This window comes from Urocitellus parryii, chromosome 3 (assembly GCF_045843805.1).
Source record: "Urocitellus parryii isolate mUroPar1 chromosome 3, mUroPar1.hap1, whole genome shotgun sequence".
Classification (NCBI taxonomy): Eukaryota; Metazoa; Chordata; class Mammalia; order Rodentia; family Sciuridae; genus Urocitellus; species Urocitellus parryii.
In genome coordinates this window covers 207,748,400-207,766,420 of record NC_135533.1, presented here as the reverse complement: position 1 = coordinate 207,766,420, position 18,021 = coordinate 207,748,400, and the positions used below count along the sequence as shown (strand labels likewise).

The 18,021-nt window shown below is 40.2% G+C and overlaps 2 protein-coding genes across 2 annotated transcripts; one reads left to right on the top strand and one right to left on the bottom strand.

Annotated features, from left to right (window-relative positions):
• Positions 1–2,487: 2,487 nt before the first annotated feature.
• LOC144253844 (olfactory receptor 7A10-like) lies at positions 2,488–3,444 on the top strand. The gene has a single exon (XM_077796508.1). It carries the CDS (start codon positions 2,488–2,490, stop codon positions 3,442–3,444), a length of 957 nt encoding a protein of 318 aa, XP_077652634.1.
• An 8,119-nt stretch (positions 3,445–11,563) lies between these two features.
• Positions 11,564–12,493, bottom strand: LOC144253843 (olfactory receptor 7A10-like). The gene has a single exon (XM_077796507.1). The coding sequence runs from the start codon at positions 12,491–12,493 to the stop codon at positions 11,564–11,566; it is 930 nt and encodes a 309-aa protein (XP_077652633.1).
• Between the last annotated feature and the right edge of the window lie 5,528 nt (positions 12,494–18,021).

Here is an 18,021-nt window from a genome sequence, read left to right as displayed (position 1 = left end):
CATTTTGCATCTCATTTCTTATCTGTTCTTCCTTATTACTCCTTTTCTGCTTTTGAGTTGGTTCTATTTTTATGAGTAGCAATCACCCCCTGCCTTCTTGTGGAAGATATTTCATTGCAATCAAATGAAGATCACCTGCATCTTTCTCATATGCATGTTTCATACACAGGAGTTTTGTTACATCTACAGAGATGCTCTCTCTGCAGAGTTGGAATAGGCACCTGACCCCATGGGCTTCCTGCTGGGATTAGGTGGGAAGATGCAGGTAGCACTCCTGGCCCACGTGCATGGTGGGAACTCATGAAGGGAGCGGTGATATCACTCTAACCTTGGTTGTTACTCACTCCATCACTCCTGGCGTTATGTCCAGTGTCCTAAGCACATTTGTACACACTTATGTTTTTACAGGATGAAATTGTACCTTTGGATACCACTTCTTTCACTGCTCCTAAAAAAGTATCTTTTTATTATTTATTTCCAGGTCTTTGTCAATCTTGAATTAGAGACTCATTGTGATAGTTATTTTAGTTCTTTTGATGAAAATTTTATGTTAGATTTTCATTCATTTCATTTAATGAATTTGATTTGCAACCATTTATTCACCTGATTATTCTTTTCTTATAGAAACTCTAAATTTATTAATTTTTTTCAATTAAACTGTCCACATTTGTGAAAACACAAAATGAAGAGAAAAGGTAGAATATCTTCTCACTTGGACCTTAGATTATAACGGCAAGTGTAGACTACACAGAAACAAATGCATGTATATTATAATTTCCTCAGGGATAAATACTCTGAGGAAATATGGCAGAATATCGGGAGAGGGGCAGGATTTTATGGAGAGTATTATAGATCAGGGGAAATTCAGTTCCTGAATTCCAAGTTGTAATAATACTCTTACCATGCCATTGAAAGTATTTGCTTTAATTTCATTGAAGTTTGTGCCTCTACGTTCATCTAGAACAATGGCCTGTTATTTTTAGTACTTATCTGGCTACTGAGCTTATTATAATACAGACTCCTGACGCTAACCAAGAGAGAGAAATGAGGAGGGACACACTTTGGTCCACAGGATACCTTTTAAAGTAGAATAATGCATGATTCTACAGGCATGATATTTCTAAAATTGTCACACTCATACACAGAATAGAACATTGGTATCAGGGAGGGGATCAGGGAAAATGTGGGCCATGTGTTCACGGATGGAAAGTTAGAGTTATATATGGTGATTAATTTCCAGACACCGGCTACACCATGAAGTACCAGGACTAATGATATAATATTGTGCCTATGAAAATGTTCTGGTAGGGTAGACCTTAGGATAAATGGTCTTTCCAAAGAAAAAAAATCAAGAAAACAAGAAACAATAGGGACCCAGGGACACTCTTGGAGGTGATGCTTACATCTATGTGTTGAAGGGACAGCCAGAGTTCACAGGTGTCTAAACTCATCCTCTCGTCCACATAAAGTATGTGCACCTCCTCAGGGGTCAGCCACCTCAGGAAAGCCACCTCTAGCAACTGTCAGGAGAGAGCAGGGGAACAAAGGCCCCTCCTGAGAATCTCCACATCTCCACAGAAACCAGGAGGCAGCTCCTTCCCTGTGGCTTCCTTTGAAATGAGAATGTGCACAGTAGGCACTGTCCTCAGGATTCTGCACCGCTCACCTCTCCTGCCAGGCCCAGGTCTCTGCAGACCACCTCAGGGTGCCCTCCTCTCTTGGAGGCCTCTGCTCAAGTGTCACCTTTGACCCATTTACCTGGACCCCCTGAAGAACAAGCCTCTCTATCTCCTTCTCTTCTTATCTGTCCTAGTTGGATTCATATTGACTATACCATGTGACATTATGAGGACGTATTATGAAGATGTTTCTTGTTAATTTTTACTATTACATATCACTTACACATATGTGTGTTGTGCCTTGTGATGTGTTTATCTAGGTACACTCTGATGTTTAAATCTAGCTCCTCAAAAGGTATCATCATTTTATGGAGAAAGCATTAGAAATCCTATTATAGAGCTGCTTTAAAAAAATTATAGTTGTAGTTGGAAACAATACCTTTATTTATTTATTTTTATGTGGTCCTGAGGATCAAAACCAGGGCCTTATATGTGCTAGGTGAGTGGTCTACCACCGAGCCACAACCCCAGCCCCAAGAGCTGCTGTTTTTAATAATTGCCCACATACATTTGTTCTCCATAATGAAAACTTAGGGTCTTCTATTTTTCAGCAGCCTGTGCCCATTGCAGAGCCAGGGCCAGGAACAGGATAGGAACTCAAGGCCCCTTCCTCGAGGACATAGAAGGATTGTTCATTGGTAGAATACAAACCATGCTGAGGAAAATGTAGAGAAGGACTGAAATTTCTAATTAGGAATAAATCAGCTTATTAGGGAACAAATCTGCTAACTAGGAATGGCACTGAGGTCACCCTAAAAGGGATTAGTTTAAAAAACTACTCATGTTCAATTTTTTCTCTTCACAGCACATGGATTCAAAGAATTTCAGACAAATTTCTGAAGTTCTTCTTCTGGGACTTTCAAAGGACCCAGAAATTCAACACCTTATCTTTGGCCTTTTTCTGTCCATGTACCTGGCCAACGTGCTGGGGAACCTGCTCATCATCCTGGCCACCATCTCAGACTTCCACCTGCACACGCCCATGTACTTCTTCCTCTCCAACCTGTCCTTTGTGGACATCTGCTTCACCTCCACCACTGTGCCAAAGATGCTGGTGAACATCCAGATACAGAGCAAGGCCACAACATATGCAGGCTGCATCGTGCAGATTTACTTTTTTACATTGTTTGTAGGGTTGGAGAACTTTCTCCTGGCTGTGATGGCCTATGACCGGTATGTAGCCATCTGTCACCCGCTGCACTACATGGTCATCATGAACCCCAGGCTCTGTGGACTGCTGGTTTTGGTTTCCTGGATCACAAGTGCTCTCAATTCCTTGTTACAAAGTTTAATGACGTTGCGACTGTCCTTCTGCACAGATGTGGAAATACCACACTTTTTTTGTGAACCTAATCAGTTGGTTTATCTTGCCTGTTCTGACACTTTCTTGAATAATACGGTGCTCTATCTTGTGGCAGGGCTGCTGGGAGTTGGCCCTCTCACTGGCATCCTGTACTCCTACTCCAAGATCATTTCTTCCATCCGTGCAATCTCATCAGCTCAGGGCAAATGCAAAGCCTTCTCCACCTGTGCATCTCACTTTTCCGTGGTCTCCTTATTCTATTGCACACTCCTAGGAGTGTACCTCAGTTCTGCTGCAGCCCAGAGCTCACCCTCCAGTGCAACCGCCTCTGGGATGTACAGTGTGGTCACCCCCATGCTGAACCCCTTCATCTACAGCCTGAGGAATAAAGACATCAAGAGCGCTCTGAGAAGACTCTTTTGTGAAGAAATTATCAAAGAGCCCATGTTGGTGGGTCTTTAAAAATTGCTTTTGATCACAGGGCTCAAAGCCTCATAGTGAAAAATTAGAAATGTTTTTTGTTAGAATTTTGAAATATGACTTGTTCCTTCTATCCATTTCCTGAAGTTTCTCTTTCTTCGATTTCAACTTCTCTATGAGAGTCATAAAACACAGCTGCTAAGCTTTCTGCTCCCTCTGAGATCTGAGCAGTTTTCTTCCTCTTTATCATCTACATACATTCTCCAAGTGATTTTCAATCCTGAATTAGAGACATTGGAAATTCACACTTATCTCAAGGGACAACATACATTTCTGAAAAACATTTTTTTTCTCAAATGATGGGTCATACCAAGTGACTTTTCTTTTGTTGATATTAAAACACACTAATCTGCTGTCCTCCGTGTATAAAAATGCATTTGACAGTTAAGATGGCCTGTGTAATAATCCTATACTGGAGGGAATCCCACAGCATGGCTTTGCCCTGTGGGTCCCTCATGTCTCCGCGCGTCCCCATCTCACCTGCTATTCCTGATGAGGCAGATTCCAACAGACCAGTGAGCTTCATGGCTGAGCACTGGCTTTTCTTCTCACCATTGGGATTCTTTTCTCTTGCCCAGCTTGGTGTCCACAGTCTCTACCATAATCACTGGCAAAGCTTATTTTCAAATACATGTCTCCACTTGAAGTCTAAATGGATAGAAAAAATTGAAATGAAAATATGATTACTTTGGCCTCAAAATCAGAGAGGACTTTAAATATGAGATAAACTTCTACATTACACATTGCATTACTTTGCACATATGTCTTTTCATACTGCAATTATAATCACTGAGGTGGGGAAGGTTGGTGTTCATGTGTCAGGGGTTTGTTTACTGGGGACTGGTCAGCATTTTTTTAGGTTGTGTTATTGAGTCATTGACGTGTTTCTGCTTAGAAATTTCCAGTGCTGCCTAGAAATATCAAACCTTCCATTGTTCTAAGTGAAATATTCCTCCCCTTTCTGAATTTTGCCACAGCACTATAAAGGTAGTAAATGAGCAATACCCATATCCTTCATTATGTGTGTCCTTCAGGCTCAGGATGACTTCAGTCCTCAAGATCAAAGGGTGGTTCACAAGGGAGATGAATTCCTGCCCCTCATGTGATTCCAGGTCATGGGCTCTCCCGAAAACATACATGTGCTTTTCCTGAGCCAGAATTAGAAAACCAGATTGTCCCATTTGTTGAAAAAAAATCCTTATTAGACCATTTGCATTGAGGACTGCTTGTTCTGAAGCAATAGCTAGCTATTACAAAAACTAAAGGAAATAGAACGGAGGGCAATTGTAATAATATCCCAGTATGTATTTTTTTTTATTTGTTCTGATTTTAAAGGCAATATTCACAGTTGAATACAAAATGTGGGGTTAAATAGTCAGAAGTTTCAGGGATGAGGGCTTATACACCTTTGGTGTCTGTCCTTCTGTCCGTCACATCCTCTACCCACCAAGGAGCTCTGACCTAGGGAAGTGTCCCCCCCTCCACACACACACACACACACACACACACACACACACACACACACACACACATTCACTAACATGGTTCTCACTCTGTCTACTTGCTTGAATGGAGAGGCCACCAAATTTCTGTGAAGGGAAAAATAGTAAATGTCTTCGGCTTCACAGACCTGATGGTCCCTCACAGTGACACTGCTCTGCAACAGGAGTGGCAGCCATCACAGGTAACACACAAATGAGCAGGTGTGACTGTCTCCCAATAAAACTTGACTTATGGAGACCAAAATTTGAATTTGATGCAAAATCACAATGAGATACTATTAACATCCCTTAAAATGAACCTAAAATAGCTGATCTCTTGGAAGTGGAGAGTAGAGTAAGGGTTACCAGTGAATGGACAGCGGAATAGAAAAGGGTAATGGAGATAGGTTGGTCAACAGGCACAAAGGTACAGGCAGACAGGAGGAATGCACTCTCTTGTTCCATTTCATATGAAGGTGACTAAACGACAAAATCATGCTCTATATGTGTAATAAGGATTGTAATGCATTCCACTGTTGTTGTGTATTTAAATAAATAATAAAATCAACAAAAAAATAAATAGATAAAAGATCGCTGGAAGAGAGGATTTTGGATGATCTCAGCACAAAAATATGATACCTGTTTAAGGTGATGGATAGACCAATATCCTTGAATTAATCACTACATAAATGTATACATATATCAAAATATCATTTTATAACTCGTAATTACATAAAATTATCATCAATCAAAAATAGACTAATAATTAAAAAGTAACATAAACTTTCAGGAAGAAAATAATAATGTTGATGAGAAGGGGGAGAACCAGGAATCCTCACACATTACCACCAGGAACGGAGAATGGCTCCACTACTGGGGAAAACACTTGGGCAGTTCCTCAAAACAGAATTATCTTACCCCCAACAACTCCACCCCATCAAAGAATGGAAAACAGGGACTCAAATAGACACTTGTACATCAGTGTCCACAGCAGCAATGTTTGTAGTAACCAAAAATGGGGGAAAACAGTGTCCACCAGCAGACACCAGCATGAACATGGTGAGTGTTCATCACAGATCATTCAGCCAGGGAAAGAATCTACGGGCTGACACTTGCTGCAAGGGTGAACTCTGCAAGCATTAAACTAAATAATAAACTAAAACAGAAGGACACATCTAGTGGGATTCCACTCATATGAAATAGCTAAAATATGCGAATTTGTAGAGATAGGGATTAGATGGGAACTGAGCAGGGGCTGGGGGAGGGAAGTGAAGAGTTCTTTCTCAATAGTTACAGAGTCTCTTTGGAGTGACAATAACTTTTGGAAACTGAGTAATTGTGAAATGTATTTCATTCCACTACAATTACCATGGCAAATTTTATGTTACATGTTTATGTTATATGTCTTAATCACAGTAAAAACAAATAATTATTCAGTATGAGTTTCATACACTTTTCAATTGTCACAATTACTGCTCTTGCTTTGATTTTTTTCAGCCACTTGAAAACACTTGGGTCTAGGGGATGCCTTTGAAATTAAATACCATGTGATTCCACCTACATGAGAATTCTAAACTGACCAAGCTCATCAAGCACAGAGCAGAAGGGTGTTGAGGGTGTGTGGGAGGGAACATTTGCTTTTTCATTGGGTATAAAGTTAATTATATAAGACATTTAATTTCTAGACACCTGATTACAACATAGTGCCTGGCACTAGCAAATGATATTGAAAACATTCCATGAGGTCAGAACTGGTGTTAATTGCCCTTACTACAGACAAAAAAAAAAAAAAAAAAAAAGCAAAAACCAAAACAAAACAAAACTTGGGAAGGGATGGATGTGTCTAGGGCATTGATTGCATGGGGGCACCAGGCTCTGTACATGACTGAACTCATCAGATTGTGCACATGACATATGTGCAGTCTTTCAACTATAACTAGGTCTCAGGGAAGCTGCTTAAAACTAAAGTATAAGGGACGACTTGTTTCCTCCATCTGTGTGATCTCATCAGCTCAGGGGAGGTATAAATCATCCACCTGTGTATCTCACCTCTCTGTGGTCCCCTTATTTTATTGTACTGTTCAAATTGTGCACCTTAGTTCTGCTGTCACCCCAAAATGACACTCAAGTGCAAGAGCCTTGGTGACATACACTGTGGTCACCCCCATGCTGAACCCCTTAATTTACAGTCTGAGGAATAAGGACATCAAGAGGGCTCTGAAAGTATTCTCAGATAAACTATATAAGCATCCTCTGTCCTGAGACTAAAAAATTGCTGTTGACTGCAGAGTTTGAAGCCTCAGAGCAAGAAATGGCCAGTTTGTTCAGATGGTGGAAGTAGAACTTGTTCCTTCTGTTTATTTTCTTGAGTTTCCTTTTCTTTGGTTTCAACTCCTCTACAACAGTTTCATAACTCACTTTGTGAAGCTTTCTGCCCTTTGCCATCCTAACTGTGTTCACCTTTGTCCCTTTCATACTTTCTCAAAGTTATTTTCAATTGTGGATTGGAAATATTGGAAATTCCCGTTTATCTCATGGGACAACTTGCATTTTTAAAAGAATAATCAGTTCTCAAAGAACAGGGAACACACGAGTAAGTTCTCTTTCATTTTCACTCAAAAGCCCATACATGTGTTGGACTCCTCCTGTGCAGAAGATGCCAGCTTCTGAATATAGATTGAGAATCCATTGGCCTCCACATAGAAATGCTCACGTGCAGTGTTTGCTTCTGGCTGGCAGCTTCCATGTAACCCAAGGACCTGTCCCCTTCATTGTGTTTTAAATGACAGGATTCCATTCTTCTTGAAGGCTGAAGAGCACCCAGTTATGGATATACCTCATTTCCCTTTTCCATGCATTTACAGATGGGAAGCTCGGCTACTTCCATACCCTGACCACTGTGAAGACTGCCCCAGGAAAAGTGGGGAGTGCAGGTACTTCAATGGGTGTTGAGTTCACTCCCTCTCTTGCTTTATTATCAAGATCTACCTCCATGAGTCTGGATTATTTTTCTTCCTCAAAGCCTCTTAGTTCACCTGCCCCTGTGTAGTTTTTGTGGCTCAGACTCTCTCTTCTTTCTCTTCAACCATCTCCTAATTTTTGTTCTATTCAACTAAAATTTACAGAGGACAAACTCCTTACCCAGAACTGTGCTGGACATCACGGTTTTCAGGCACAGATGAGATAGGGTTCATAATTTTGAGGAATTCATACTGTGCATGAGTAGACAAATTCAGTAAGCTGAGGATGACAGGAAGCAAAGAGAATCACACAAAATGGTGGGAAATCTTTGAGTTGGTCTTATTTGCCTCACCTCAGAACACATTTCTGCAAGTTAGTTTTCAGAGCAAAAGCACACACAGAGCATCACTTCTGAGAATGTTTATTAAAGATTTGGTTTCTTAAAAATTAAAAAAGAAATCATTATTGTAGATAGCTGGGAAAATGTCATGTTATATTCATACAACTTAGATTTTCTGGATGACAAGTAAAATGGATGATCAACATAGAACTTTATGAACAGTGCCAAGATCAGAAAAGATCCCAAAGAAAGATCCAAGGGATGAGTTTCTTTAAACAGGTAGCAGCAGAAGTAGTCAGAGGGCTAGATGACAAAGGCCAGGCTCTCAGGACCTCGATGTCATGCATGCTGCTGCTCAGGAGAGTCCTACAATGGCCTTTACTAGGGAGAATGATCCCTCTGGCCCCTTCCCATTCCTGTTTCTCAGACTGTGGATAAAGGTGTTCAGCATGTGGGTGACCTTCTCCAAAGTTACATCAAGATCATCCTAGACAAGAGAGTTCCTGCAGTGCTGAGGTAGACCTCAAGAGCTGCATTTTTAATCTGAGGTGTCCTCCAAAGACCCTGTGTTAAACCTCAGGCCCCCACTTGGTGCTATTGGAAGGTGGTAGAAATGCTAAAATGAAGGTCTAGTGGGAGGTCTTAGTTCACTGGGAGATTTCCATTGAATGGGAAATTGGTATCCAGGTCTCTTCCTCTATCTTTTTTCATTTCCTGACCGTGAGGTGAGCAGCTTTACTCCACAACGTGTTTGCCACGCCTCATCAAGGGCTCATTGCCACAGGGCCAAGCCATGGGGCCAATCCATCACAGATTGGAACCTTGAAAACTTTGAGCCAAAATAAACCTTCTCCCCTTATAAATAAATTATTTGAAGTGCTGTGTTATAGTAACAGAGTGCTGACTAGCACAGCCAGGGCATCAAGCAAGACATTAGACCCACAGGTGAAAAAGGCTTTGGACTCGCCCCCAGGTAACAAAATTCTCATCTGCAGGGAAAAATCTGAGAAGAAGAGAAGAGGATTTCAGTAAGAGAGAAAAAACCTAGAATGAAAGAAACTAAATATACTGTTACTTTATTGATAAGGTTGCCTGAACAGAGGAACTCAGGGCTCTGGCAAGATCTCAGAAGAGTGTGGGGTTCCCATGTGTGTGCAGAAGGGAGGCAGTAGGAGAGGTTCTTAAGTAGTAAAAGCCACAGTGAAAATCACAAGTCCATCTGTACCATCTCCCTAGTCTCTACACAGCAGAGAGTGAGAGCAATGAAACGTCAGATGCCAACATTTCTTATTGTCCCAAATCTGTTTATTTCAATATCCAACACTTTTACCCCAATCAGAAAGCAAACTTCACCACAGTCTTCTGTACGTTTTATGTTTGGGTTGACAGAAAGCCACAGCCCATTTCAGGGTTCTCTCTCACCAGGTCTCATTAGAACAAAGCACACGAGGGCAATTTCAGCATGGGATGCACCGTGACAGCAATGACAGCTCGCAATTACATGGGAGAAAGTGAAAAGCAATCATGACTTCAACAGGAAAGGGAAACATATAAAAATTTGAACTGTTAACAGATTACATTCAATTTAATAATTTTAATTGAAATTTTAATTGGATAAAATTATAAATTAACTTTTAAATTGGAGAAAATTATAAATGACCATGAGAGATCATGAGAGATCCAAGGACCCTTTTGTGAGCTTCCACCATGGAAACACCGAGCAAAATATCACAGCCAGCTATTTACACTGATAACAAAGAAATGAAATCACAGAGCAAAGAGAAGCATCCATGCCCAGGTTTATTGAATCGTTCAAAATAATAAGATATGGAGTCAACTTATGTGCCCATCAACAGATGAGTGGAGATACAAAATGTGGTATACACACAACATGAAACATCATTCAACCATATATAAGGATGAAATCCTGTCATTTGGGGCCACATGGATGGAGCTGGAGGACATTGTGCAAAGTGAATAATGCAGATAAAGACAAGTTCTTCATGGTCTCTCTTCTATGAGGAAGTTAATAAAATGCCAACTAGAATGTAGAATAGAGATTACTAGATATTGGAAAGGTGTTGAAGAGGGGTGGATAAATAGAGGCTGGGTTTGAGGAGTATAGTCATTGCATTATAGTTAAAGAATGAGTATATATATATATATATATATATATATATATATATACATATTGCTCTAGTTTCAGTAGAATTGACATTGACATGCGTGGAAATATCAGGCTGAACCTCATTAATGTTTATAATTAATATCTGTTCATCAACCAGAGGATGGTTCCCATCAGTCAAGGATCCCAAGTTTTGTCCTGTTACAGCCCCATTCAACCCCCTACCTCTGCCCAGTGCCTAGACCCTTAGAACCATTAAGCTATTCACCATTTACCTATTGCTATGTTTTCAAAAATGTTGTCTAATGTGTAAAAATATGTGCCTGGAAAAAATGGTGGAGTGGATACATGTTTTGTCCATGCCTAATGTAGTCTCTGTGAACATCATGTTGGAACAGAAATAGGATCCAAAAGATGCAAATAAAACCTAATGAACAGCTAACACCATGGTAGGTGAAAGGCTACCTTATCAAAAATGGAAGTAATATAGGAAAAAATCATGAATACACAGTTGAAAAACTATTCTCAGGCAGATATGGTGGTGCTTGCTTGTAATCCCATCCACTCATTAGGCTGAGGCAGGTGGATCACAAGTTCAAGGCCTGTCTCAGCAATTTAGTGAGGCCCTAAGCAATTTAGCAAGACACTGTCTCAAACAAAAACCAGAAATGTCTGTAGATGTAGCTCCGTGGTTAAGCACCAGTGGGTTCAATAAATGCTACCAAAAGAAATTTCTTTTTCAAATTTTCTCCCACAAGAAAATTATAAAAATTGTTGTCAAATAGTTTTTTTCACATAAGAATACAAATTGTGACTATTTTGGCAAAATAAACTATTACTTACTATGATGTATGTCAATTGAGATTCAATTATTTCTAAAAAAGATGTATTTTATGGGATAAGTGAGAATTCTCAAATATTTCTTATCCAATATCAAATATTTCTTATCCAAAGATGGGAATAATTTTGAGATGAAAAATGACAAATGGATGGGATTTGAATTCATAGAGATCAGAATGTGAAATAAAGTGACTGATTCAGTGGAATTGTATGATGTAGATGAAATCAAAGAAATGATAACTCAGGAATAAATTAGAAGGAGCAAGTTCTGATAAAGAATCCCAGATTTCAGACCAAAGGCTCTGAGCTCTGAGAATCATGGGTACTGCTCCAGTTTCAGTAGAATTGACACTTTTATCTTTCTCTCTCATAGAGTCTTCTCAGAGCACTCTTAATGTCCTTGTTCCTCAGACTGTAGATGAAGGGGTTCAGCATGGGGGTGACCACAGTGTACATCACAGAAGCAGTTGCAATGGAGTGTGAGTTTTGAGCCACAGCAGAACTGAGGTACACACCTAGGCTTGTGCCATAAAATAAGGAGACCACGGAGAGGTGAGATGCACAGGTGGAGAAGGCTTTGTACCTGCCCTGAGCTGAAGATATTGCACGGATGGGGGACACTATCTTGCAGTAAGAGTAAAGGATGCCAGTGAGAGGGACACCTCCCAGGAAGACATCCATGATATATATCACCAGGTCATTGAGAAAGGTGTCAGAGCAGGCACGGTGAACCACCTGGTTAAGTTCACAGAAAAAGTGTGGGATTTCCAAGTCTGTGCAGAAGGACAGCCGCAGCATCATTAAGCTTTGTAACAATGCATGTAAAAAACTCACAAACCAGGACACCAGAACTAGCAATCCACAGAGTCTGTGGTTCATGATGACCATGTAGTGCAGGGGAAGACAGATGGCCACATACCTGTCATAGGCCATCACAGCTAAAAGGAAGTCATCCAACCCAACAAAGAGTACAAAAAAGTGAATCTGGGTGATGCAGCCTGCATAGGTAATGGCCTTGCTCTGTGTCTGGATGTTCACCAGCATCTTGGGGTTGGTGGTGGAGGTGAAGCAGATGTCCACAAAGGACAGGTTGGAGAGGAAGAAGTACATGGGCGTGTGCAGGTGGGAGTCTGAGATGACAGCCAGGATGATGAGCAGGTTCCCCAGCACAGTGACCAGGTACATGGAGAGGAAAAGACCAAAGAGGAGGGGCTGCAGTTCTGGGTCCTCTGCAAGTCCCAGAAGAAGAGATTCTAAACGTTGAGTATCATTCCCTGGTTCCATATGCATGTGACTACCAGAAATGAGAAAAAGAGCATAACGAATTTTCCCTAGACAGGTATTACTCACATCATTGAAGTGAAATGATACATATTTTTCTGAAAAGAATTAATTTAGGGAGTAGCTCAGTGGTGGAGTGATTGCCTAACATGTGCAAGACCTGGGTTCCAAACTTAGCCCACAGAAAAAGAAAAAGAAAAAACAAGGGAAAGGAGAGAAATTAACTTCCATAGAAGATCTGTGTATCTTATCCCCTAAAGGATCCTGTGCCAACTCTATAATGAATTTCCGCTTCACTGTATGGTTCACTAGGAAGTCATATATTCAGAATTGTAAAGATTTTCATGCATTTCAGAAATACAAATCAAACACCCCTGGTGAACACTTTGTGTCTTGGCGACTGTGAATTATGCATAGTAAACTAGGAAGGTCAGATATCTCCCCAAAATACCCATTTCCTTTCTTTGGCTACATAGCCGGCCATGGATATCTGGTTCGCATGGTGACTCTGTTTTAGTTTTGTGGAACCTCCCTATCTTTTTCCACAATGACTTCATTAATTTGCATTTCTACCAACTCTGAATAAGGATTCCCCTTTTCCCCACATTCTCACTGGCCCTCTCACTGATATCTTTGGTCATTTTGATAACAGCCCACCTAACTGGTGTGAGGTGACATTCTACTGCAGTCTTAATAAGCATTTCCCTGATAATTCGCAATTTTAAGCATTTTTCATATGGCTATTGGTTGTTTGTATGTGGTAGAGATACACAGTGGAATAATATTCATTATTAATGAAAGATTGAATCCTGTCACGGGGGACAACATAATGCTGTATTACTCAGTATATAATTATAGTTAAAACTAATATATTACATATTTTAAAATAGCTAAAGGAGAGGATTTTGAGTATTCCACCATAGAGAAATGATAAATGTTTGAGGTAATTAAACTGATTACCCTTATGCAATTATTACACTATTTACACAAGTATGGAAACATATAGTTATACCTATAAAGTTGTACAATTACGTTAATTAATAATAAACAATAACTATTAATTAAGTATCAACTCTATTGCATCAGTAATATGTATAAGGACAAAGATCTCCATTACCCAGTGAGAGCGAGAGAACATAAGAAAAATATTTTAAGATCACTTAATATGTCCCATGGTGATGGGTACTATGAAGAAAAAAAAAGAGTAGAGGTAGTTGTACTTTTACAGCAAGGCAGGGAAAACCAGCAGGAAGAGGGGCATCCAAAGAGAGACCACAAGGAAGGCAGGGCAGGAGCCACAAATGATCCTCAGCAGTGTGGTCTTCACTGGGGGAATAGCAAGTGCAAAGATCCTCAGAAATGTGATTGTTTCAGGAAACCGAGTCTTAAAAGAAAGGCCTTGGAGAGGAGAAGGAATAAGAGCGGAGAGATGAGAGATGGTGTCAGAGAAGGTTGAGGAATGAGCTGGCCTCACTGCTCTCTGAGGCTACAAGGTACAGGGAGACCTTCTTCCACACCCTGAATCTCTTTCCCTTCAATTTGCTGCAAAGACATTCTGTGAATTGCAAAGGATTCCCTCCTTGCTACCACCTGAGGGTTAAGTTCTGTTCTGACCTCTACCTGGTAAGAGTCACCCTGGAATATATAAGCTCAGGTACCTCTTCTCTGAGCCCTCCATGAGGCACATAAACACACACACACACACACACACAGGAACACACAACACACCCTGGGCTTATGGTCTTATTTCAGCATGGCCTCTCAGCCCCAATCACCCTGAGAAGGCTGTGAGTGTCAACACAACTGAGATTATCAGTTCCCTACAGAATGTGGACAGGGCACTGGAGAGTCCACTCGACACACTTTCCATGAACAAATGAGCAGACCCACTTAAGAATGCTGCTCTTCTTCCCTGTTTTTACAAAGAAGCATGAAAATCTGTGTAGTCAACAGAGGGAGGAAGAGAAATAGAGAAGGATGGGGAGTGAGAGAAAAGGAGAGAGAAGGCAAAGGGGTGGATGGAATATGAAGAAGTGAGAGCAGAGACAGGGCGAGCTGACGTGGACCCAGGGGAACAGGACCTTGCAAGCCCAGGTGTCCCTTCTCCAGGAGGGAAAGGCTGCATTGGTTTTGGCAGCATTCCAAACCCAGTGACCCTTACTGGGTGCCCAGCAAAAACCATAAGCAGCAAAAGTAAATTTGCCAAAAGCCCAAAGTGGTAACATTTTTTAACCTACTGTTTAATGTTTTTAGTAGTGCACTGCAGTAAAACCTAATGTTGGGGTCCTATTGACACAATCACACATGCATGGAATATAATTGGGTCTACCTTGGTCCCCAGTACATTCTCATTTCCTCCTCTCCTCCCACCCACTAACCCTAACCCTTCCTGATGTCAAGGCACCTGAGAGATTATACACTTCAAATAATAAAATGACCTAAGTAAAAAATCAACAATACACAACAGCAGATGCCAAAGTATGTACGGAAAGTTGAGAACTTTTAATATGAAATGGCACATCTGTCTTCCCTGCTCACCCAACCTATTGGCTTTTCCCTAGATTTATAGCAGATAAGGCAGGCCTCTTTCTGTTTTAAAATTCACACAGAATTATTGTACCTGTTTTTGAGTATACATGTGATAATTCAATATATGTATGTGTTGTGTGTTGATCAAATCAGGGTGATTAGCATTTCATTCTCCTTAGACACCATTTCTTTGATTCCATGAATTGTGGAATAAATTCATGGATATTCTTGGGCTTGAGGGTATCTTACTTTTTATAAGTGTTTTTTTGTTAGACACATAATAATGTATAGGTATTTTTATCAGGTATTTTTTAATGTTTTGATACATGAATACACTATTGTCTAATGTCAGATCAGGGTACTAGCAATAAAATGTAAGAATAAATTGCTAGAGACTTGGTAATAAAAGATTAGAAAGTATAACATAAAGTTATGATGGCATCTTATCTAAAGATAAATAAACTCTAATTTATTTGTGGAGGATGGAGGTGATCTTTAGTGAAATGATGAAGGGAATGCCTTCCAACTGCTGGCCAAGATGATGAGGCTTTTGGAAATACACCTACATCTAACCGTGTAAAATGAAGACACAGAAACACAACAGAGATGGGAATATAAATTGGAAATGTGCTGAAAAGGTGACTTATTAGCACAAAAAGTGCAGAAAAACTTTCATCAGCATTTTCATTTAAACTGAGGGTTCCCAAGTGAAATAATATCAGATTTTTGAGTCAGATCTTTCAGAATGAAGAGCCCTGGCAGGAACCCAGTAACAAACACTCATCTATTGGAAGACATTAAAATCTGCAGATTTGCAGACACTCTTCACAGACACATCTCCACATTTGTTCTGTGCTTATGTAAAAGAAACAAGTGGCAACATCAAAATCAGGGGAAAATATTCTGTCTGAAAGAATAAAATGGAAAAAGAAAGAAGGGGAAGGAATACACTCCAACCCATGGCTAAGGGTATTAACAATTTGAAATAGAGAATTCAACAGCTTTCCAATTTACTTCATCTTGACAGTTTATTTAATAATTGCAAAATAAAACTCTATGGCATGCCCATTTCACTTATTATGTAAATTTATTTTTTCATTTGGATAATACTCAGAATGAGACAAGATTCTGTGAAATATCTGTATCAAGAGTTTCTTCTACAGGGATTTATTTGCAAAAAAATCTTAAATCTGGATCTTTCTTACAAATATGAAAATGTGCTGAATATGCTCCTTTGTAATTTTTTTTTTAAAAACGAGCTCCCTCCAGTGCATATCTCTTCATACTTAATTCTGGATTTACCCATTCCCCTTCATTGCAAAGGTAAGCAGACTTACATTTCACTTTAATTTGAGCCACTTCATGCCTCCCATCCCTCTTCTATTTGAGCTTCTATAACCATAAGTTAATGGTCAACAATGACCCCGTGTTGCTGATTTCTGGATCACTTCTCTTTTTAGTATTTTATAAATCCATTAATAAATTAAATAAGCTAGAAACAGACACCACTATCTCTGGGCTGCAGGCCAGGGTAGTTGGGCTCTCAGGGAACCTCAGGTGAAAGCCCCTGCCTTCATTCTCTTCAGTCCTCTCCTGCAGTGTCTGCTGGGTCCTCAGGCTCACCTGGGTGGTATCTCTGATGGGAGGGTCTTCATGCACAGGCTTCAGTTCTTCCCTGGATGTTGAGGGTGCAGAGTGAGGCTCTGACCCCAGACAAAAGAACAGGAATGGGTCCAGCTTTGGTCCTCAAGTCAGATTTCAAGATCCTGAAGAATCAAGTGTGCCCCGGAGTGTGCACTCACAGAGACTGGAGCAATCGTAGTTGACAGCTTCCTCTATCTGCTCATTAGGCACATGTCCTTTTCACTCTAACCTCCAAGCACCCAATTTCCCTGCAGGACTCTGGTCTATACAGGAAAGGGAGAGTTTGCATAGATTCCCCTGAGATCAGAGTGGAATCAGGCAGATCCTCCCCTTATTACCACCAATCTATCAGTGCCACCTTCCCAAAGTCCCAACCTCCCATCACCATATCCTTCATCTGACATATAGTTTACTTCCATGTCTGAAGCTAAGAAACTTGCTTTGGTTATGAATCATATGTCTTCAAAACACTGACTCATGTTGGGCAGACAGCCTCTGGTGTCTCCAGAATTTTCCTATTTCCCTCTTATCAGAAAAGCATGCACTATTTTTGTTTGTTTGTTTGTTGGTTGGTTGGTTGGTTTTTTAATATGAAGCCATAAGACAACCCATCCTATATTCATCACACTTTCCCAATCACACGTAGAATGTCATGCTTCTAATAAACTCACGTTTCTAACAAGAGACCAAATTATGGCTCTTGACTTCAGATGTGAGTTGAGATTGAAGAAATGAATAAAGTTCTCTTCAGGCACCACGACCTGAGCTGTCTACCCATTTCATGCTCATTCGAAGTTGGCTCTTTTCATATCCCTTCTCTCACATTTCAAGATTAAAAAATGGACATTTGTATGTACATATGTATCCATTTGGGTTGATAATTCAACTTTTAAGCAAAATGTCTTACAAATCCAGAGTCACACATGGTCTTATTCACACCCTGTACCATGACCACTTTCTGTGGTATTTTCCACACATTTCATTTACTCCTCACAAAATTGGTCTGAATTTATGCTTATTTCCAAAGATTACCTTCAGAAAAAAAGAGCATTGGGGAGATTAATTTTCTTGATATTAGGATTTTAATGGAGCCATATGAGTGTCACATATTTTTAGGGAACCATGTGATATTTCCATACTGGTATACATTGGGTAATATCCAGATCAAGGTAAGCATATATACCTCCCCAAGACTTATCATTTCTTTGTGGTGAAAACACTCAAGAGCGGTTTAAAAAAAAGGAAAGTGAAAAAGGGAAGGGGGAAAGGAGGAAAAGGGGAAGTAATGGGGACTAAGTTGGAGCAAATTATATTCCATGCTTTATGAGTAAGTCAAAATGAATCCCAAAATTATGTCT